The sequence below is a fragment of the Stigmatopora argus genome, chromosome 11, assembly GCF_051989625.1.
Source record: "Stigmatopora argus isolate UIUO_Sarg chromosome 11, RoL_Sarg_1.0, whole genome shotgun sequence".
Taxonomy (NCBI): Eukaryota; Metazoa; Chordata; class Actinopteri; order Syngnathiformes; family Syngnathidae; genus Stigmatopora; species Stigmatopora argus.
The window spans coordinates 7254976-7276999 of NC_135397.1; the positions used below are offsets into that span (position 1 = coordinate 7254976).

The following is a 22024-nucleotide window of genomic DNA, read 5'->3' on the forward strand; positions in this document are numbered from 1 at the left end:
CACTAGTATGTGACATGTATTCTATAATTATGTGGTATTAAATTGTCGAAATTATACAGAAGAATCTTCATGCCGCAACCCAACAGAACGCCACATGCAAGATTGCCTCTTTCGTTCCTCTTTTCACTTCATCCATCTCTCTATTTCTATACGTACATTCATTCTCCACTCTTACTAATCCCCTAATTAGTTTAATCTGTGAGAGATGGTCCCAGTTTCATAGGCTTAGTTACATTTGCTCTCAACAGGACTTTAACAAGTCAGCCGGGATAACTACTGCACAATAATACACATATGGTTGTTTACAGCAACTAATTTCCGTTCCAGCTCCTGGCCAGGCTGTCCACACTGAATCTCCACCATCAGACTTCATGTGCACAGTTTTAGGACGTCACCCTCCCCCGCCCTGCACATTCAACCCATGTTATGTTCCTGGAAGCCTGCAAAGAAGTAATCAATGAGTCATGTGTCCTGATAACAACCAACTCCCTATGGGGTGCCTTCAAAGGGCTCCTGAGGAGATGGAGAGGGAGATGCATTGCTCTCCATGGGGTAATTACAAGTTGAGGCTCAATGCTTTCTTCTCCTATTCAGAAGAGGGTTTAAAGACAGTCCAGTAAACAATTCAACGAGTCATGTTAATGCAGCAGGAGGCTCCTTGAGCTAGTGTTCTCCAACTTGCGATGCATGTAGACCACCATTGTGCTCACGCATGCATGTATACTGTACTTCACTGTGTTGAAATGCAGTGGTTACCAGGTGAGGATAACATTCAATAGCTAAAAAAGGCAGAAAATACACACGTGGTGGCAATTTCATGTTGGGTGCAGCTGAGTACGCGGCTTGACAACCAGCCAAGTGTGATGGTGCTTCTTAGTTAAAAGGGTAATAAAATAGACAAACACAGTAAACAACAGTGTCTGGCAGTTTTAAAGCATTTTCTTTGTCGGCCTTCTTTGCGTTAAGTGTTCAATCCGATAATGCAATTCACTTTTTCTGATATGCATGAAACGTGAAATCACATGCTCATTCAAAAGAGAATTTTGTGAACTCGGAGATAAAAAAAGAAAAGAAAATGAAGGCAACAGCTGTGTCGGTAGAATCCAGTGTTGCACATCTGATGTGTATTTGTGTCACTGTGAAACATTATCAGAAGATCCATGAAAGCTGCCAGATCATCAGCGCTTAAGACTGTGACTAAATTAACAATGTGAAGCAGATGAGGGTATCTTTGTGTTGTGACTTCTGGAAACCTTGTCAGCAAAATAGTTGAAAAATCTGAAGACAAAGCAGTCAATATTTCCTAACAATGAGTCAGTTCAATTAGGCACCTGTAACATTCATAATTATTCTTATATTAACGGTAAGAACACCAACATATTGTAATAACAAAAAAATCAATTATTTGGGTAAAATTCTACAGTAGACTCTACAATCTAATTAAATTAGACTGGTTTGTGGTCTACCTAATTAAATGAGCCATGAGTGTTAACTGCGCATCAAGCAGTGACGCGTATGCAAACTTGTCCGTTACTACCCTCTTGTGGCCATAAACATAAAATACACCTTTGAAAGGCAGTCCATTGTGTGTTTTTAGGACAGTAGATTCTATATAAAAAAAGAAAATGTCATTTACATAACAATTTTAGAATTTCCCTACCTCTGACCGTCTAGTCTTATAAAATTAGGCTCGGGAAAGATGATTTAATTTCCAGACTGTGTTTCACAGAAGGCGAGAATCGCCTTAAAGGATGGCTTGCTCAAAATCACCTAATATTGGAAAATATTTGATTATTATTTCGAAGTGATGTAAAAATGGACAGTCCTCGACAAAATATGCGAGCATTGAATGCACTATCACGCCCTCATTTTCCCTTCATCCGGGCATTTTGGAGGTATCCAGTGTGGAGACTGGTAAAGGAGCGCAGCGGCAGGCTGATGACAGCTGTCACAGTGGACAAAAACACTTCCAAATTCAGATAAGAGGACTCATGTAGGACCCTTAAACCACCGAGGGAGAAGGATAACACCTTTGCTCTGTCGCAAGTTGTTTTTTCCGACATCAAGAAGGTAATTTTACATGTTTTTGAGTGGGAATTCCGAGTGGAACAGCCCTGCCAATTTCACTGCTGGGAGGATCGAGGGCTAGCGGCAGAGCTAACAAGCTAACCTCAACTAAATGAACCTAAACCAATAATTGTATTGTGTAGAGAGAAATGTGACATGATTGCCAGATTTGTACAAAATTCTCGATTTTTTTCCGGGTTAGTGAAACTTATTTGGCCTGTAGTTATTAGTTAGTGGCTATTGGAGGACAAAGCTAGTTAGCGATTCAGGCTATTTTACCAGTGTGTTGGCTAGCAGAACATTTTCCTTCACATTTTCCTGTGCTTTTTTTTTCTTTTTTGGCGAGTGAAATCACACGTTTGCCAAATGATTAAGTTTTTTTAGGGTCTGTGTGTATTGTAGTTTTACTTCACGCCATAGATGTGTTTGAATGGCGTTATTCTTGTAACATATCTAGTTGGAAGAACGTCAGGCATTTTTGAAAGTCAAATGTACAATCGAACGCCAGATTGTGTTTACATTTTACTAGTTGCTGTTTTTTTTAATCCTGGAATTAAAATCCATCAATTTCTCACACGTCTCGGTGACGAATATACATTACTGAAGTCCGATTACTCAGCCTGAGTTCGAACTTCGAGGTTAAGCCAGTCTATTATTATTATGACTCATTTTTACTGCCTGCATGTTCAAACACAATGCACTTCATATTTCGAGCTGTTTCATATCATACACAAACAAGTGTGTTGCTTAGACGAGTGATGTTTATGCTGTTGAAAAAAATTGGAGATACGAAGAGTTTTAGGAACTTGAACAAATTGTACATGTGTGGGTTATTTGCTGACCAGTTTCAGATTTGTCCAATGTTATCCCCTACAGTCTCATTCCCTCATCAACTTTGCACAGTACGGAAGAAACAGCTACAGTTGGGGGGACAACATGGGCACCCAAGGCACTGGTAGAAAGCGTGCCCCACTCAAAGATCGCTTCTCCGCAGAGGATGAGGCCTTGAGCAGTATTGCACGAGAGGTATGTTTTGAAGTCTTGGTTGAAATCATCATTTTTGTTGACACTCAAGGGTGGATTTTCTACCCTTGCAATTGGCGTTGATTTATATGACAGGCCACACACATCTAAAGGATTTATTACCCAATCTAAAACCCAGGAAGTCTTTATCAGCAATTTATCAAAATGTTTGGACATTGATCTAAGATTGAAAGTAGTATTCATCTGCACAATAAAAGGAAGGTCTTAATCCCACAATAATGTTTTGTTTACCCTATAGATTTGCCCTATAAGATAAACAACCTAATGTTTTTAACCATGCTGGAGCTACCGAACCCCGCCTGGATCTTATGCGCGTTCAACAAACCCTACTTAAGTGTCAAATAAAATGTTTTTTTTTTAATTCAAGATAAATAAATTCCTTGCACCCCTGATTGGCCAAGCAATGTTGTGATACTATCTTAGAGTTCAAAATGACATCAGTCCCTATAAATTACTGTCCTGTATAATTTGGCATTACTCGTGTCTGGGTATAAATCGCAATGTAAATGTGTTTACTGACTACCGAGTGTTATATTTAAAAAAGTGTTATAAATTGTTGTTATAAATACAACACAATATATGATGGTACCTACAATAGACTGATATTTGAAGTTTCTTTTGAGCACTCAAAATGGTATGATGAATATTAACGGTCAATGCATTTTACTAACTTATTTTATTCACAGATGAATTTTTTTTGCATTGAAACTTAGTGATTGTCTATATGTCAAATCCAGGTAATATGTGGATAGTCTGGTTGTGCTCAAGACAGACACTTTAGTTGCACAATGTTTTTGTCTGAGGGGAAGCTACCCTTCTTGTAACAACTTGCCTGAGGAATACTTCATCTTATTCTACTGCAGGGCTACCATTCCTCTATGGAAATGCTGTTAGAAATGGAAAAGCAACATCATGGAAAGTTTTTTTTCCCCCCAGACAAATTGGACAACTGGTCAATTATCAACTTGTGATTTCTCAAGTGTTCAACACAAACACAAATCAATGTATCCATTGTTTTTAATAATGAGCCTCCTGCTTGAAAGCTGTTCAGACCCTCGCTCGTTCTTGGCTAGGCACCACTGGGCTCCATTTGCTGTCTTCACAGCCATGGAGTCCAGTCATAGAAACATGAGTCATCCGACCCACCCGACCAGCTTCTAAATTTGAATCTCTTTGCAACAAAACAGTGATTAGATTGACTCCGTCTGTTGGGAGTTCAGGGGGTCAGTGTGCAACCTGGTGAATATTGACTTTACAACAAAGCAACCGCCTTGTGTTATCACAGAAATCATTAAAGTCAATTAAAAAAAATCACTACAAAATTGAGTTCACTATTAAAAAAATGGAGATGTGGATTTTTCCCACATAAATTAAAATAGTTCTTTAGGGACTTATGACAATAAAGAAATGCAAGCATGACAACGGCTCAATCTATACAAACTTCTGGTTACATAATTCTACAATGGCACTCATTGTACATTTATGCACTACTTTTAGGTGTGGCGCACACTTTCTTTTGAGCTTTCTACTCAGGTCAGGGTTCCTTCATGCCTGAAATTGGTGTTCCAGGCTATGCCAACATTATATCCATACTAAGAAAAAGAACTTTTTGTACAGAAGCAGTTATTGCTACTTAGTCCAGAAATTACAGAAAAATATATTCAGCTATTGAAACTATTCTGGAAAAAGGAATGGTTTACAATACCCTTTTGGTGTGGATGTCTGATCTGCAACTACCGGAAATTTCTGGTTGAAGTTATTACTGCCGGAGGAAGAAGGCTCAAGCAATGATTAAATCCAAAGTTGTTTTTTTCCCCCCACTTTGTACTGTGACACTTACAGCTTGTGTTTAAGTAAAAACATGGAAACATGTAATTGTTGTATGGTCAGTGTTTATTTAAAAAAAAACCTTCTCTATTTTTGGGACTTGGATACAAATCAGACCATATTGCTTTTCACTTTATGGGGAAATACTGGTACAATAATTACTAAGGGTTGACATTTGAAATGACAAATGAAAACATTTTGTGGTGCAACGACGGATCACCAAACGCGCTTCCTGCTCTCAAATCAAATGGACTTTTTTTTAGCCTGAAAATATTCCATTACATTTTTGAACCGCCAGCATTTTATTACTAAGCTGCCAAAGTAACTGTTGCCAATTAATGCAAAGTTGAGCCGAACACAAATGTGCAGTATTCTACCCTATGTCGTCCTCTGAACTGAACAATATTAAAAATTAGTTGCAGGTTTTTGTTCCAACGAATCCAGCACAGAACGTTTAAACCATGGAAAAGTTTGCCCAGAATGACACAGACGCAGACTTAGTGAAATTAAAAAGAATGTGTTTTTTCGAGCGCTTTTTTTTACGTTAATTGCCTACTGAAACTGTAATTCATTTTATCCCATGATTTTTTTCCTGATTCAGGAAAGATGATCAAAAATCAAATAAAATCAGTCATACACTTTTGTTATAGATAATTTCAAAATATTTGGTTAGTGCTTATTCCTATTGACTTGTGAAGGAGGGACTTAAGTTTGTGATGACCCTTAGATCGTTGACTTCAAACCTGATACCCTGTTCAACAACAACAACAACATAATTTTAATAATTTAGGTTTAGTTAATGGAATAGCCCGTGTTCTGAATTCTGGCGAGTAAAAAGTCCCATTACATGCTTGCCAGTCAGCTGAAGCTATAGATAGACAGAGTCAGACCTCAGCTTTGCGGCTGTATAAATCTGCTCATCAGACAGACAGCTCAAACAGGTGCAGAATGCAGTATTGGTATCACTTTATTACTTCCATTCACACTTCGGCAAAGCATATTTCATTCAGGCAGTCCCAAGCATATGCTTAGAATCACACGTAAAAAGTCATGTGTAAATTGTCATGCCAAATGAACACAAACTGTTGGACAACTTTACAAACTGACTTCATCTGTATAGGTAACACAACTTTGGTTTGGTAGGAGAATCAACAAAAATCTTTCATTTTATTTTATATTATTGTTGAAATGCCACCAGCCCACTGAAAATGGTGCAGTCAAAGTGTATAGTTTATTCAAAGACGTTTTTGCCCCATGCTAAGAAGTTCATGATGTCAGCGCATTTATGAAAGGTACACATTTGTTAACAAGTGTCATTGTATTTCTTACAGGCGGAAGCCAGACTTGCAGCCAAAAGAGCAGCACGGGCAGAGGCCAGGGATATTCGGATGAGGGAACTTGAACGTCAGCAGAAAGAGGTATATACTTACAATATATGGTTTTATAAATGAAATCCTTAAAAGTCATTCACAGTTAATAGTAATTCTATACACTGGATCTTCAGATTTCAACCAAATCCTTTAACTTTTCTAACAGTAGAATACAATATTCCATTCAATGTTCTGGAAGGGAAAATCAACTTACTTAGCATTGGCTGTTCTGGTCCTTTTTATTTTTATTAGTGACATGCAATACTCAGCAAACCATTGCATAGTGATGTTGCTCTTCTATGCAGACTGTTTGGGATGTTTAATGGCTGTGGTGGACTCGCTTCGTGCTTTGGCATGAATACAGTGTCTGTCTCCCATTTGGAATATTGTTTATGTCTAGAATATTGTTGTACATTGTATTCTGTGCTCATGTGGTTTTTAGAAACTCAAAATATATTTCTTGTAAAAGAAACACGCAAAGATAAACCTGCTGCATGTCCACAGAAATACCAACATTTCTATTCCTGAAACAGTTTTTTGGCCACTTTTGACATTTCAGCACTTTTAGGTGATGTATGATTGTATGTTTTTCCTGGCACTTCCTTCCTCTGTCCAGCTTTCTTACCGCTCGTCAAGCAGCAGCAGCAGCAGCAAAAAATGGGGTCAGATCCACCAGTGGATGGTAGGCGAGTGGGAGTGATGCAAACCACTAACACGTCCTGTTGTGTGGGGGTTGAGTTCAAGTCATTGGCCCTTAATTTTTACCCTTAATACTAGAGTCACAATATTTCTGAGCGTATTTTTTAATGTATGTTGTTGCCGATCCTGATCCTATACTTATGTTAGAAAATTCAAAATAATAATTAAAGCGAGCCCTGCTTGTAATTACTCTGTTAACAAATATTACACTATGCTCTTTACTGTCCCTGGTTTATAAAGAGAATTTGTAGTCCCACAGAACGGATGTTTGCCTGGTGGTTTGATTTGCAGCAGCCGAAATGTGCGACGGTGCCCAAAACACACGTGAATAGTGGATAGCATCTGATCTTGTGACTAAATCCGCTACTCCAAACCGATTTGAGTATCAGATTGTGACAGCTCCAGTTAATACGCTACACTTGCCACTATACTTCCCAGTCTGATAAATCTCCATGTGAAAATAAGCATTTCTATATTTGGTTTGCTTGTTGCTTACCAACCCTTCTAATTGAGCTTTTTGTATTCTGTTATACTTACCAACTTTCTTTTTTGACTCCAGGCTGACTCAGAAAAAGCTAGAGCCTCTAGTAGTAGTAGATCAAGCAGCATTCATCGGGTGTGTATATTCCCCCCTGCTTTTCCACTTCCTTTTTTTCTTGCTTGCCTTTCTTTTCATCATTTCAGCTTCTTTTTTTTCCAACATCAACAGGGCTTGGATGATGATGTCATGTCTGTCCGCAGTTACAGAGTGCGTACATGCATCGTTGTGTGGTATTCCCGAATAGAAAATATTTTGTCAGATCATTTTAAACAAAAGAGTAGTAAAATACCTATATTTTTGAATTTATGGTTATATTTCTTAATTGCATTTGAAGTCAAGCTCATCAGCGCTCCGTGACTTGGACTCTAACAAAAGTCGATCCAGTTCTCGTAGAAAAGACATCTTGGTGCGTGCGAATTACATCTGTGCATGTTTGTGTGTGTGTGTGTGTGTGTGTTTTATCTGTGTACTGCTTTGTGGAAGCTGTAGATACAGAATGGCTATCTATGCATGTCAGTTTCCTAATTTCATATATCAATTGGACATAAAGTTATTCAGTTGGAAGTTTAATTATAAATTACCTAAAGTTTTGGCCTTTTAGTATTTTTTTTTTTACAAAATACTTCAACTCGGCAAAGTAGCAGCTTGTTGTGAAAATGGTGTATTGAGATTGTGTTGCTTGAAGAATTGATTGGCCTTGTTTGGGTTCATGAAGTGTTTTCAACATCTCTTTAACATTTAGTTTGTTTCTCCGTGCTTCCTTTCTCTCTCTAGTCTGATGCTATGAAGAATAGCTCCACTCTCAAGAGTTCACGTTCCACTGTATGTATTCTTGCTATGTCATACATCATTGAACAAACCTCTATACTCATTGAAATTATGAATCCTTTCCTGGGTGGAACAGAGTTCTGTATACAATGATCTACATGGCTATAAAAAGTCTTCATCGAGCTCGTCCAGGAAAGATTTGTTGGTCAGTAGTATTTAATTTGACCAAAACCGAACTCATGCCATTGAGTAGCATTAACACTACATATTGGTGATTTCTGGTAATTTAACTACCTAACTGTTTCTTACTTTTTGGGGATTTATGTTATGTTGCCCCCCCTCCCTCAGACTGGACTGTACCACGATCAAAGGAAATATACCAGCCTTACGAAGACCAAACCTCCTCCTACCACTTTCTCCTATGTGCCACGGGTCTGTCCCTTCCAGCTCATATTTCTCAATATAAAATCCATTTAGTAAAACATTAGCCAAACGATGGGAATGCGCTAAAATTACTTGGGTGATTTATGTGTTGTTGTAAGTGTAAAGCTCGGACAGCATTAAAGCAGCCTTTGGCTGTAAACTATGTCGAAAATGTGTCAGTTCAGCAAATCATGCATCCTGTTTCCGTGTAACTTTGCTCTTAAGTATTTCTCCTCCTGACATCAACTGACATTCCCCCGTTGCCCTAATCTTTGACAGGCCACCACTTCTTCCTCCACTCCCACCACTGGCACAGGGCTGTCACGTAGCTATAGCATGGTCAGTTTCTGGACACTATCTCACTGCATGCATTTACTTCAAGAGTGGACCTTCCCCCTCTCTTGTGGCTACATGCGTTAGGATGCCCTGGTAGTGTGACTCAGATTGTTTATTTTTAGGTCCTGGACAATCTCAACTGTAGGCAGAGGCAACTAATTTATGGCTTAACACCATGAGGTGTGGGCAATCGCGCCAAAATATCGTAGTATATCTCATTTAACTAGGATTCCCTTCAATCATGACTTTCAGTTTTAGACGTATACATTTTGTACAAAATAGTACAGGCATTTAATGAAATTTAAGTTTAGGGGAATTGGAAAAAGTACTACCCAAAGATGAGACTCATTTTTGTGCAAAATTCTAATCAAATCTGCTGACATTTATTTACTCTTGACAGTTGCTTTCTGTTATCATAGTGGCTGCTGGTTGAAAACCTCTATATTTTGGGTTTTTTTCCCCACAGTTTTATAATTTTTGCAGTCTGCTTTAAAAAAATCATGCTTAATCACAATTTTTGAAGTAAAAATTTCTGAGGTTATAATTTAATCTTAAATTTTGAATATGCATTTTTTAAACTATAAATACTCAGAAAACGGTCGAAAGCATTACACCTTATTTTGACACTGTGTGACAGATTTCATTTTAGTGGATGGGCTCACATTTGTTCTTGACATTTCCATTCATTATTTTCTATTTACAGAGATTTACTCTAACTATCAAGCGGTAATTTGCGTGGCTCCACATAATGATGAAATACAATCCCCTGAGTAGTACCTCTGTGTACTTGCATGACCCTCGCTTTCCTAACGACTACACACCTCTGCACACTTTTTTTGCTGAGCCCCGCATTGTCTCCAATGTGTGCCCTCAGGCCTCTATTTATGACGACCCCCCTCTTTATGTCTCAAGCGTGGCTTCAAGAGCAGTAAGTCTTGTTAATGCAAAATAATCACCATTACAAACAACCTAGCTAACTCAAGTTCTGCTCCTCTTATCTTTAATTTTGTTTTCCTGCCACCTACGCCACCCCTTTTCACACAGCCTTCTGAATATAGCTGGTACTCCACTGGAGCCAGTTCCACTCGCAGCAGCCCTGTGGTGAGCACTCTAATCAGCCTCCAATTGCATGATGTCCTTTAACATGACACACAAAATCATTTTAAAGACAGTATTATTATCATCGAGATTTCAGTTCTAGAGCTTTCTATTAGAATGAAGTCAAAGCTCTTATTGACTTATTGTCACCCTACAAGAGTGTGAATTTTCACTCTTTATGTGATGGTGTGTTCTTATGTGAATATTCCCATGCGTGCCCATGTCAGTGCTCCTCAGATGATGACACTGTGAGCAGCGTGTCCCAAGAACGCTTCAACCGAGGCCGCAGGGACAGCGCGGTGAGCTTTAGGGACGAGACTGTGCTGCGTCTAGATTTTTATTCACTTGCCATGGACGATAATGTCAACTCCAGCTGATTTGTTTTCAATGTGTATTCAACCAACTCTGTCTTCGTTTTCCGTCCTCTGTCCCTCTCGAAAGTAGTCGTCTGACTTCTCTGACATAAGTGAGTCTGCAGCTGATTATTTCAGCCGTTCCAACAGAAGGGGCAGTATTGTGTCGGATCTGGATGATTTGAGCATTCCAGATCTGGATGCTGTAAGTCACTTGGCAACGCAAAGTTATGATGGAATTGCTTCTTTTGATGCATGGTTTGACATTAATATTATTTAAAAGATTCCTCTCAGTGTATGACTTGGCAGTCTTTTGACTCAAAGTTTTAGGACAGAGCCTTTTAGCAATCAAGCATTGGCGTGTGGCATGTTAAATAGTATAATAACTGTAGTGGGTTTTTGATTATTATTATTTAGAATTTGTGGACATGCAGCACTACCTGTCGTGATTCACCCGGACTAATTTCCCCAATCTTCAGAGTGGAGAACTGCTACCAGCATGATTGCTTCTAAAAATGATCTCCTCTTGTAACATAACAATATTTCTTTTTTTTTCAGCTGGATGAGAAATCTGACAAGCAGTATTCGGATTACAGCCGGGTAAGTCTGTCCATAGCTATTTATAGTGGACTCTTTGGGTGCCATTGACGGCGCTTCGCGCCCAATCCTTTTAGGCAATACTGGCCGCAGATTGACTTGACTTGCATATTTATAGTGTGTGCTTTTAACTGATCATCTTTATGTCGTGCTTTCAGCCTTCTTCTCGATGTGCTACCCCTGGACTGTCAGCTGCAACTTTAGCATCACTGGGAGGAACTTCATCCCGACGGGGTAGCGCAGATGCTGGGAGTATATACGAGCCCGACACCAGCCTGAGTGAACTTAGGGTAAGGCAAACAAACGGCGCTTGCTATCCTGGGTCAAATATATGACCGCAGGAAAAGAAATCTCCAACAAAATCGGATATTGAGGATAAAACAAAGATTTGTGCTTTTCATAAACGGTCTATTACGCAAATCTTCCAGTGAACCTCCCCAAAGCATTGCATCTTTTTTGCCCTCTCTGCCCTTCTAAGCATCGACTTGGCCAGTTTTTCTGTATGCGCGGTGGTGTGACCTTTTGAAGCTGTTCTTTTTATGTGGGCGTGCTGGTATGCTGTATTCCAGCCAGACCGTCTTCTAGGGATGGCAGCACGTGTGCCTTGTTATCTTCCTTGAACATCCCCTTCCTCCCTTATGCCCCCAGTTCAACCATTCCCTTCGTCTGTTCCACAGGATATCTATGAACTAAAGGACCAGATTCAGGATGTAGAAGGGCGATACATGCAAGGGCTTAAAGAGCTGAAGGTAGAGGGGCTTGACTCACGGCATGCCTTTTCTTGTCATCCGGGAGCAGTATGGCGTCACTAACTCCCTGCCGACACTCTCGTATCCCCCGGAAGGCACGGCCGTGTGTTTATTTGCGTGCTCCCTGTCTGAATTGCAATGACCTTTCTTTTGCATGATCTTCCCACACTACCCGTTTTGTCCAAGTTACTGTCTATGGCCGCAAATGAGTACACTCCCTCATTTCTGGGGGAGAAGTAGCAAGTGGCATGCCCTACCTGCTGAATGATGTCGAGGATGTTTTGAATTTTTGCCTCTAATTGACTGACTATGCTCATTCTTGGGACATCTAGTGTTTAAAATAGATTAGTTTGCATTGTCTTTCATAGTTTACCAGTAGCTCGTCTCTTTCAGGTGCTTGCGCTGCAGATGTTAACTCAATGTTTGCCAATGACAGCAATAGACATCCAATCAATTTGAACCCTCATTTGCTGACAACCTCCCAGTTCAAATGGACTGGACATATGTTCAATTAAATTTACAGCAGAAGGTTGAAAGAACCTTGATATGAATAAAAACTGAATATTTTCCATTTGTTTTTGTATAAAAAGAAATTACAGACAAACTTTTTTCGTTTAAAAGTAGTAATGATATATTTTGATATGTTCAATTTTTTTATATTAAAAAATACAACACTAAAACTAAATATTCTGTGATGTCTGGCGTAAGCAAAGCAGTAGAATATCTTGATAACATATAAAAATAAGATCATCTTTTGAACAGAAAAACAATGAGACTGCTTTAAGACTGAATTGCCTGCTTTATCTAGTCGATTAGTCGACTAACCTCAAAAACAATTGGAAATAATCATTTGTGGCAGCCCTCGGGAGAATCCCTCGCACACAAATGTTGTTTGAGTGAGGGTTTTATATAGTGCTTCAGTAGTGTGCTGTGATATTAACATGCTCCAATTAATGTCAGGAATCACTCACTGAAGTGGAAGAGAAGTACAAGAAAGCAATGGTATCGAATGCACAACTGGACAATGACAAAGGCAACCTCATCTATCAAGTGGATACATTAAAAGATGTCATAGAAGAGATGGAGGAGCAAATGTCAGAGATGAAGCGGGAGCTACAAGAAAAATCAAAGGTACAAAAAACCCCCTCAAATTTAGGGTCACAAGATTATTGTGTCAATTTTGGAGCATGGTTTCAAAAATGCTGTCATTCCTTTCAGGAACTAGAAAGGCAAAAGCACACATGTAATGTCCTGCAGCATAAACAAGAAGAACTGAAAGAGGGAATCCGCCAACGAGATGAACTAATCGAGGTATGTCAACGTTTTCTGTGTTCACATGTGACCGACTGCATTCTTCACAATTCTGTCACCACAATGAGGGTGCTAGCTAGCAGTAGTTCTCTGCAGGCGCCTGGTGACACTCAGTGCAGTAACTTGATAAGGATTGATTGACACTGGCCTCCCTTAAAGTCATGTATATTTATTCACTTATCTACACATTCCTTCTTCCTTACCGCTGGGAAAAAAAGCACATTCTCACCTTCTTCCAGTTATGTTTGTGTGTTATTGCCTATTGTGTCTTCCATTGAATGTTTCTTTCCTATCTTGTACTTTTGCGTTCTTGTCACCGTCCATCGCATCTCCAGGAGAACCAGCGTTCGCAGACTAAGTTAGATGTTCTCACCAGAGAGGTGTTTGACCTGCAGGAAACGATAAACTGGAAGGACAAAAAGATTGGGGTAGGAGGTCCCACATACACGAGATCCAGTCGCAGACTGAGAGGCAAAAGATGGTCTATCTTTTGACTCTCAAGTTCTCCGGCAAAATGGAATCTGTTTACAGTTGACAGCACTCTCACGTGTAGCGGTTTGTGCATGTCAGACTAACAAGGTTTTTAGTTGCGATTCAACAAGTTCATTTCATGGTGAAAGAAGCCCTGCAGCATTAAAAACATGATAGCTAAGAGTTATGTAAACGTGCACACAATGTCTGCTGATGCAAATGAGTCTTTTAAGTTAGTAATCTAGCATGATGTGTGCATTTAACGCGTGAATAAGTTTGACAGGTCAACCCTTTCTAGGGCAAGTCACTTTTTGGTGAATTAAAAATGCTTAACTCCATAAAGATTGTGCTTCCAAAAACATGGACACCACATCTTCGGTCATGCTGGCCGCAATATTAACGTTTAGTATATGTAATGTCCAAATATGTGGATGCCAGGTCTCAATTATTATTATATATATATTTAAATGAATAAATAAAATAATAGATTATTAAGAGAAATACTGGTCACCTATAACAATTTAAATTTGTTGTAATTTCCTAGCATTTAATTAATGGCATTGACAACAATAATTATTTTAACTGAGACTGCCAACATTGAACGTCCATCTTTTGGTACCATTGACGGTGTTAGAAGTACACTCCAGTCTAGGAGGGATGACAGCAATCATTTGCCGTCAGCTTCTCTCGGTCAAGATGAATTGGATGTCTAGCACGTCAATGTCAGCCAATGAGTGCCCCGTAAAGGGTTAAGTTAATCATCTAGCATGAGTTGGCACCTCACGTGTGGATAGTTTTGAAAGGTCATGGTGTGTCAGTGTTTCCTTTTCTACACCTTCTGTCATTCATCCTTTTTGCTTTGCCTCTTCTTTCCACTAGCTGTCTTTCTCCTTTTCACTGTTGGTTTGGCATGTGCAACGCATGCCTGTCTGTGCATGAGGCCCTTCAAACATGTGCTGGTGCATGTCTGTCCAGTGTCCAACTTGACTGCCTCTTGTCCATTCTTGTCTTCTGTCATCTGTGCGGCCAGGCTCTAGAGAGGCAGAAAGAGTACTTTGATTGCATTAGGAATGAGAGGGACGAGCTCAGACATGAGCTTGCTGACCTCAAGGGAAAGGCCAAATTGGGAGAGGTAGGTCGTCCTGCAGTGTGATAACAAAGCTCAGACACGCTTTTAGAATTGTCTCAGGAGAAAAGAAAATGGTGTTCTTGGCAAATGTATCATTTTTATTGTGTTTGTTAAAAACTACTGGCAAAGATTTTTTTTTTTAAAATGACTGGTCTATGTGGAAATGGACTGAAAATTTGCAAGATTTACTACAGCTCAGTGAGTCAATTACAGTAGTTTTGGAACTTGTCTTCATTTAGCTTTAGTCTGGGTAGTATTATTATGCTGGGATACAATTCAGCTGATATTTAGTCTTACTTATTTCCTGCCAGACACACGGGCTAGTCATCATCCCAGATGGCACACCAAACGGAGATATAAACCACGAGCCCGTGTCAACGGGAATCACAGTGGTCTCGCAAGAAGCCGCCCAAATCCTGGAGTCAGTGGGAGACGGTCCGCTGGGTGAGTCTCACAAATGGCATTTTTATGTTTGTCCTGGTGTTGCTCTTGCTGCCAACCATTTGTAAACAGAACGAGGCTGCTCGACGTGCCACTTAGCTTAAATGTAAACCTTTTCAAACGGACTACAGCGAGTTTTATTTGTTTTCCTCTACATTCCAGATGTGAGGCTACTGAAGTTAGCTGAGGAGAAGGATGAGCTTTTGGCTCAGATCAGGAAGTTGAAGAATCAACTGGAGGAAGAGCGACAGAAACACTCGAAGATGGACAGTGTGTACACGGATGGCGAGAGGATGGAGAACGGTACCGACTTACACTTTATTGAAATGCAGAGTAAGTCGTCCGTTTCCTTAATGGATTGTCATTTGGCGCACTTTTCTTTCCTCATTTCCAAACTGATGTTTTTCTCTTTAGGAGATACTAACCGACAGATTAGTGAATACAAATTCAAGCTTTCAAAGGCAGAGCAGGAAATGGGTACGATGGAACAAAATGTAAGTAGGGTTTGCTCGTTCAGTACTTCCGCAATGTAGACGTGACTAAATTGTTTCCTTTGCTGCCTGCTTTAGATAAATAGACTTGAAGGGCAAGTGTCCAGGTACAAGACGTCGGCAGACAACTCTGAGAAGATAGAAGATGAGCTTAAAGCGGACAAGCGCAAACTTCAGCGAGAGGTACTAACTACAAAATGTTCAACTTAACTAATTATAAGGACACTCATTTAAGTCATTGGATACCGTTTACGGCGGTAAACATTCAAAAATGTTTGAAAACAAATCGTTCTCAAAGGTCTCATGGAGAAGAATAAATACAACTGTACCAAATCATCCCTATGTTTTACCTCGGCAGTTGCGCACGTCTCTGGACAAAATCGAAGAGATGGAAATGACCAACAACCACCTCGTAAAGCGGCTGGAAAAAATGAAGGCCAACAGGAACGCTCTCCTCTCTCAGCAGTGAGGTGAAGGCAGTCGGCATTACCACAAAAGCCCTTAAAGTCGCGCCGCTGTAGCCCCTGGACTGGAGCGGACGTGCACTCTGTGTTCCAACACTAACACGTGTAGCTCCCCCCGAAAACTTGCAACATCTCCACGCTGGACAAAATAATGAGCAGCGCTCTGCTTTCTTTACAAACCAAAAGTTTTGGTTTATCCCAGCCGCCCATCGTCAGGACTGAAATATATTAAGTATAACATTAATGGGAGATTCATGTGAGGAAATTTCTAGTTTCATTTTGATCCTGCAATCTTTTATTCACATGATTTTAGTTCATTCAGGGTGAGTGATCAGCTGTTCATTTTTGCTTGTTTTGACTGATGCCTGATTCAGACTACTCCATTTTAGCCCGACAGCCACGTCGTGGTGAGTCGGTCATTTTTGTGGCCATCATTTTGAAATGGAGGGGTTCACGATGCCTCTTGTAGTGGGACATACACACCAACTGCCAATCACGTCGCAGGAAGGTTGGCCAGGCAGGCTCTGGTCTTTTGTGTGACACTCATCAATTTTAAAACGCGCCATGACATCGTAACACAATTTCTGTCATGTTATCTGACGCTGCGAGCGACCCCAAAAAATTGTGTAGTCTGGGGAAGGCATAAGTTGCATGAATGAGTAATATGATGCTTTTATAGGACTGTCACGGCTCCCCCTGCCCTGCACCTTCCTTCCAGCTTTCCTCACACAAGTCAAGTGCCTTCTCCATCGAACAATAATGATTTTAACTGGTGGTACAATATGTATTTAACGAGGTGCAGATGGAAAAATATAGCCAGCCAACTGCTGCAGTTTGCTTCACTTTTTTGTCAAATATTTAAGAATTCTTGAAAATAAATGTGTAATTTACAGAGTTGTGTTTTATGCATCTGTTTGCTTCAGTCCATTTCTGTTAGGTTGAGAGGTCTTTTCTAAGTGTTGAAGTAAATCTATCCAGGTTTTTTTCCCCTTGTCGTTTGGAAATTTGGAACAGCCTAAGAATGACAACACTTTTGGCATTACAGCCCAGGAATGAACACGTAAGTTCCATCCACTCTGCTTGTGATGTTTTAGGGGTGGGGATTGTGGTTTTAAAAAAAAATGGAGCGTAATGGTGTGTTTTAGGTTTCATTCATAGAATAAAAAAGCCTAGCGTAATTTGTGGATATTAGAATGTGTGTCATTTTGTCATGATAATTTTTAATTATTTCTTAGGAAATGTCTGTCAATTGCAGCCTTCAGTATCAATGTTCACTTTCATTCACTCATTCACGTGTATTGGATATTTGTCACAATTGCAGCCAATGAAGTAACATTTTTTTATATATTTCGCCAGTTTGTAATCAAGAGATTTATCACGTCTTTGGTTTGCTGGTATAGGGACATCTGGTGGCCGTTCCACATCATGGATTTGCCAGGTATCAGCACTGTAGGGTGCAGTATATTTTTGTGTCATTCGACAATATGTAAGGACATGAAACATTGTGCAAAACAGTCATTTATTTAGAACATAGACTTTCATGAATAAAAAAACAGAGATGAGTGGTTCAACCAACCGGTAATCTAACACCTCTCAAACACTTTGTATAGATCCGGTAAATTGGCGATCTGCAACACGGTGCCATCCTCACTGATGTGTTTGGGAGGACTGATGAGCGACCGGAAAGCCTTGCAGAGAACATGCTCCACGTTCCATCGCCATGAGTTCAGCTCTGAATCCTGACATGAAAGAAAAATAATCATCCAACTGTCCTTATAAGACATTTAACATTTTGCATCATCTGACCTGCGTCTTTCCCGGCTCTTCCTCCAGTATGTATTGCTTCCTAATAGAGTAGAACATGCTGCACTCTTTGCTGAAGTCTTGAAAGCATTCTTTTTCATTGTCCCAGTTCACCTAGAAGTGTACCGCACCAACTCCATGTAAGACGCGACGGCACTACCAGGATACAACGCGACATATGGAAACCAACGTCTTCTTATTACCTCTGTTGCCAGGCGAAGGATGAACATGGGCAGACCTTCCATGACAGGAGTGTAATTGTCCAGCAACAATGGTAGGCCTTTTAAATTGCCTTCCTACAGTGCGCACACACAAGGTTGAAAGTCAAGTAAATGGCAGTAAAGATAGTAGCAGTATATTCAAATCAACCTGATCTATCTCCATGGAGAAATAATCCTCCAGCATCTCTGCTTTCTTCTTCAGAAAGTCTACTATGTACTCTGCCAAGCCTTCTTTGGGTCCATCCTCCTCAGTCCAACCACTCTCCTCAGACTCCAGAGCTATCATAGCCAAATCGTAAATAGGAGTTGCTGTCTAGAATTCAGCAAAAGAAAGGTCCATTCCAAGCAAATTTTGGTCACAATATGGTCATGTCCTACTTACGGAAAGTCTGAGTACACCAAAGTTCCCAAAGTCATAGATGAGGATTTGGTAGAACAGCTCCCGACTGTGACAAGAAGGAAAATGACATCGACGAAATACAGAAGGTAAGAACGTAAGCATCCACTTTGTTGTTGAGTGTGTCATACCTGAGTGTAGTTGTGTTGATAAGGTAAAGTTTAGTGTTATGTTGGACCAGAGTGAACTCAGGGTTGACACAGCCCACAAACGAGTGATTTTGCAGCATCTCCTGAAGGCCTGTAAGGTCAAGGGAAAATTATCATTGAGGTCTTGGGTATTATTGAATTTGTTGTATCTGTAATGCAATTTGTCACAAATTTGCACCTTTGTGTGCGTTGTCGCTAATCTCGCTCCTTAGCTCTTTAACGCTCTGCAGTTGTGCCGCTTCCATCTTCTCCTCCTCTTCCACCCCGTGTTGCTCTTTCCTGGAACGCTTCCTGGTGACATGATCACCACTTTGTTAAGCCCCATGCAGAATTTTCTTAAGCCAGTTGAGGGCAGCAGCAACGCATGAATATTATACATCCAAATCAGCAGCAAGCTGTCCTAACCAAAGTCACCTTTGGATATCTTGCACTTGGTCGTCATTCTCGCTTTCCGGCAGCTTCATGTCCATCTGCTCCATCGCCTCCAGCATGTCCACGTCGTCTGGCTCGGCAGTTTTAGCCTCGGAATCTGCGCCACTGGGTCCAGCAATTGCTGGCTCAGGAAGCAACTTTTCCTTGGGCTGGAGGAAGGCGTCCAGCTTCTGAGCACGACAGTCGGTTCTCACCATCTGATGTGCGTAGACGCGCTCGGCCGACTCGGACATGCCGATGGACGGCTTCACATCAGCTGTGCCACACGCTGACAGCCCAGGAAGCAATGTCTGTGCGGAACAGAATGGTTAGAACAGGAAGAGGGAAGACTCGGGTATGATAGGGCAGGTGCAGAAATATAGAGATACAGATATGAACAAAATATAGTCCCATAAAAAGTGCAACAAGTAGTACCTGAGTGAAGTAAGTGCGGGAGGAGTTAGAGCCCAACAGTTTGGCCTCAATGTGCTTCTGAACGCTTTCAATTATGCTGTCCTCATGCAGGAAATGCACCTCGTGCTTGGTGGGGTGGACGTTGACGTCTACGTTCTGAGGGGCGATCTCTAAACTGTACAGATCAGGAAAAAATAACACGCAATCACGTGAATTTATCCTGCTTTCGTTACCACCGTCTTAAAAAGACTTAATCAATCTTTGATGTTACCTGAGATATAGAAAAGGATGTGTGTTCTTAGGCAGATAGGCAGCATAAACGGTCTCCACTGCTTTCTTCAGAGCACTAGACTCCACCAGACGGTCTAAACGTTCAATCCCAAACTGTTCACGAGGGAACAACATTTCCAGTAAAGCTCATACTGTACATACGGTTAATGAAGAGGACCATGATGCATTTCTTGACGGAGTAGTTCGCGTTGGAAATGTAGCCCTTTATTTTGAAGGCGAGCTTCTGGTCCTCACAACCAACCTCGATCAGCTCCCTGTAAATAACCCAGAAAAGTCAGCGGCATGGTGACAAAGTGCAACAACCACTTTCGTACCTGCTGACCGCATTGCCGAACACCCCTCGAATATTATCCACCACTGACGCATTGGGAAAAGTCCTCACAGCTGCTATAGTTTCTCGTTCCTGGAAGAGGAAAACAAGAAGTATGAGGAGGAGGACAGGGAAAAACTCTTGAAAATTGAGCTGTTCTCTGACCTTTTTGACAGAGAAGCTTTTTCCCGAATTGTGTATGGCATACCTACAAAACAAAGGCAGCACGCCTTGAAATCCTATAAAAGATGGAACTTTAGTTTGAGGAGAGCAGTAGTGTCGATAGTACCTGCTCACCACCTCCACAATTCTGGAGTACTCATTAGCGGGGCGTTTAAAAGCTTCCCTCCGGGTGGGCACATTGTAGAAGAGATCCTCTACCTGTAGCACAGACAGGTGACCCGTTTAAAAGGGATTTCATTTTACAATTTTGCTTCCTATGGACAGACAGCATCAGAATGGTTAGATGTCATAGTGCACAACACACCACTATCCGTGTTCCCTGGTTACCAGCGCAGCATTTCGATGGGCCTTTTAGTTTACCATCACTGTAATTGGCTCTGCAAGAGACGAGAATTAGAGATGCTCCCTCATTGTGGTACGTCTAGCAAAGCTTTACCTTATTCCACATTTGACCGTACCTGTAAGCGAATTTGGCATCGGCTGTCTTTGTGGTTATACTTACATGGGCAACGTGACTTATACTGGCAAGGGCCTGCAAACACAGACCAAGAATTGGTGTGTATTGTTTACATTTGTGATTTAGTGTCAGCACTTACTTCTCCTCTGAAGCCATAAGTCGAAATGGTAGAAAGGTCCTCAAATGTCTGCAGCTTGCTTGTGGTGAAACGCTCACAAACTATTTCCATATCTTCTTTCTGCAACAGAAATAAGATAATATTTGCTCACAGCTTTTATATTATCACACATTTATTAACATCTCTACTCTGTCAGTGAGTTACTGGCCACAACGCACAAATATTTGGTGTCATTTTATCTTTTGCTGGAGGTGAAATAAGTCCAATAAAGGGAATTCGGTTGAAGATTGTTTTAGCAGTTTGAGCATGAAAAATGTGGGCAACCATGGCATGATCGAGCCTCCAAATGTCCTACCCGAATACCCGTCCCGTTGTCCTGGATCTGGAGCAGCTTCAGTCCTCCATCTTCCACTGTTACTTGAATGATGGTGGACTTTGCATCCAGACTGCAACATTTCAACACATGATGTAGTCATTTACTTAGTTGCATGCTTATTTTTTTTACTTACCAGTTTTCGATCAGTTCTTTAACAGCGTTAGATGGGCGCTGGATTACCTCTCCCGCGGCGATACGGTTGACAACCACTTCGTCGAGCCTCCTAATGATTCCTGCCATATCTAACGGCGTATTTAATAATAATCAGCTAATTCTAGTCACCATGTTGTTTGTGTGTTGGCAAATTCATCTTTCAAGAGGGAAACCGGAACATGCGTAGCAGGTGAGCAGCTGAATACAAGTGAAGACGTGTCGCTCTCACCATTCGTCGCATTAATGTTTTTTTTTAATCCTGCATTTTTTCATATTCATGTTTTATTTTTTCTATTATAATATTTTTTATGAAGTAATTCAGCTGAATATATGTAAACTTATTTGGACAACCGGTACCTTGGTTAGTTGCTCTGAGACGTGCCGTAGTGGGTCGTTTGTGCATACAAACGATCTTTGGAAATATAGCGCGTGCAGAAAATCAGGCCGGGTCATTATAAGGAAATACAAATTCTAAATAAAACTACGTACACTGAGCATTATACTTATATAATAGTATAAATTCACGTCAACAATGTGCACAATTCCATCGTTACATTTTCAA

General features: G+C 40.6%; 2 protein-coding genes across 5 annotated transcripts; one reads left to right on the top strand and one right to left on the bottom strand.

Moving 5' to 3' along the window:
• The first annotated feature begins 1795 nt into the window (after nt 1-1795).
• Nucleotides 1796-17071, top strand: lrrfip2 (leucine rich repeat (in FLII) interacting protein 2). 4 transcript variants are annotated; one of them, XM_077612923.1, is made up of 27 exons: nt 1796-2070; nt 2944-3093; nt 6270-6356; nt 6925-6990; nt 7567-7623; nt 7717-7755; nt 7883-7954; nt 8323-8370; nt 8453-8521; nt 8665-8748; nt 9019-9078; nt 9950-10003; nt 10120-10176; nt 10401-10472; nt 10618-10731; nt 11085-11126; nt 11282-11413; nt 11801-11872; nt 12833-13003; nt 13091-13183; nt 13519-13611; nt 14685-14786; nt 15095-15227; nt 15387-15557; nt 15639-15718; nt 15794-15898; nt 16074-17071. In XM_077612923.1, the coding sequence occupies exons 2-27, from the start codon at nt 3004-3006 to the stop codon at nt 16182-16184; spliced, it is 2274 nt and encodes a 757-aa protein (XP_077469049.1). In that variant the 5' UTR covers nt 1796-2070; nt 2944-3003; the 3' UTR covers nt 16185-17071. The 4 variants fall into 4 exon arrangements, with proteins under 4 accessions (XP_077469049.1, XP_077469047.1, XP_077469046.1 ...); XM_077612921.1 differs by lacking the exons at nt 6925-6990; nt 7567-7623; nt 7717-7755; ... (9 more) ...; nt 13519-13611; nt 14685-14786 and having other exon boundaries at nt 1860-2070; nt 2971-3093; XM_077612920.1 differs by lacking the exons at nt 6925-6990; nt 7567-7623; nt 7717-7755; ... (9 more) ...; nt 13519-13611; nt 14685-14786 and having other exon boundaries at nt 1862-2070.
• Nucleotides 17072-17666: 595 nt separating this feature from the next.
• On the bottom strand, nt 17667-21663 carry mlh1 (mutL homolog 1, colon cancer, nonpolyposis type 2 (E. coli)). The gene is made up of 19 exons (XM_077612919.1): nt 21443-21663; nt 21289-21379; nt 20955-21053; nt 20817-20890; nt 20663-20735; nt 20465-20556; nt 20341-20383; nt 20180-20268; nt 20007-20119; nt 19846-19939; nt 19596-19749; nt 19164-19471; nt 18928-19040; nt 18732-18840; nt 18586-18649; nt 18352-18516; nt 18186-18278; nt 17986-18096; nt 17667-17918 (listed from the first exon to the last, which is right to left on the bottom strand). Exons 1-19 carry the CDS (start codon nt 21547-21549, stop codon nt 17763-17765), a joined length of 2148 nt encoding a protein of 715 aa, XP_077469045.1. The 5' UTR covers nt 21550-21663; the 3' UTR covers nt 17667-17762.
• Between the last annotated feature and the right edge of the window lie 361 nt (nt 21664-22024).

Bases quoted from the DNA above. Each gene is read 5' to 3' on its own strand.
- lrrfip2 (XM_077612923.1), top strand. From the start codon at position 3,004: ATGGGCACCCAAGGCACTGGTAGAAAGCGTGCCCCACTCAAAGATCGC. The intron at 8,371-8,452 runs GTATGTATTCTT...TGGGTGGAACAG, and splicing joins TCAAGAGTTCACGTTCCACT to AGTTCTGTATACAATGATCT. The intron at 10,177-10,400 runs GTGAGCACTCTA...TGCCCATGTCAG, and splicing joins CCACTCGCAGCAGCCCTGTG to TGCTCCTCAGATGATGACAC.
- mlh1 (XM_077612919.1), bottom strand. From the start codon at position 21,549: ATGGCAGGAATCATTAGGAGGCTCGACGAAGTGGTTGTCAACCGTATC. The intron at 20,120-20,179 runs GTACGAAAGTGG...GGTTATTTACAG, and splicing joins TTCGGCAATGCGGTCAGCAG to GGAGCTGATCGAGGTTGGTT. The intron at 19,940-20,006 runs GTATGTACAGTA...TTGAACGTTTAG, and splicing joins CATGGTCCTCTTCATTAACC to ACCGTCTGGTGGAGTCTAGT.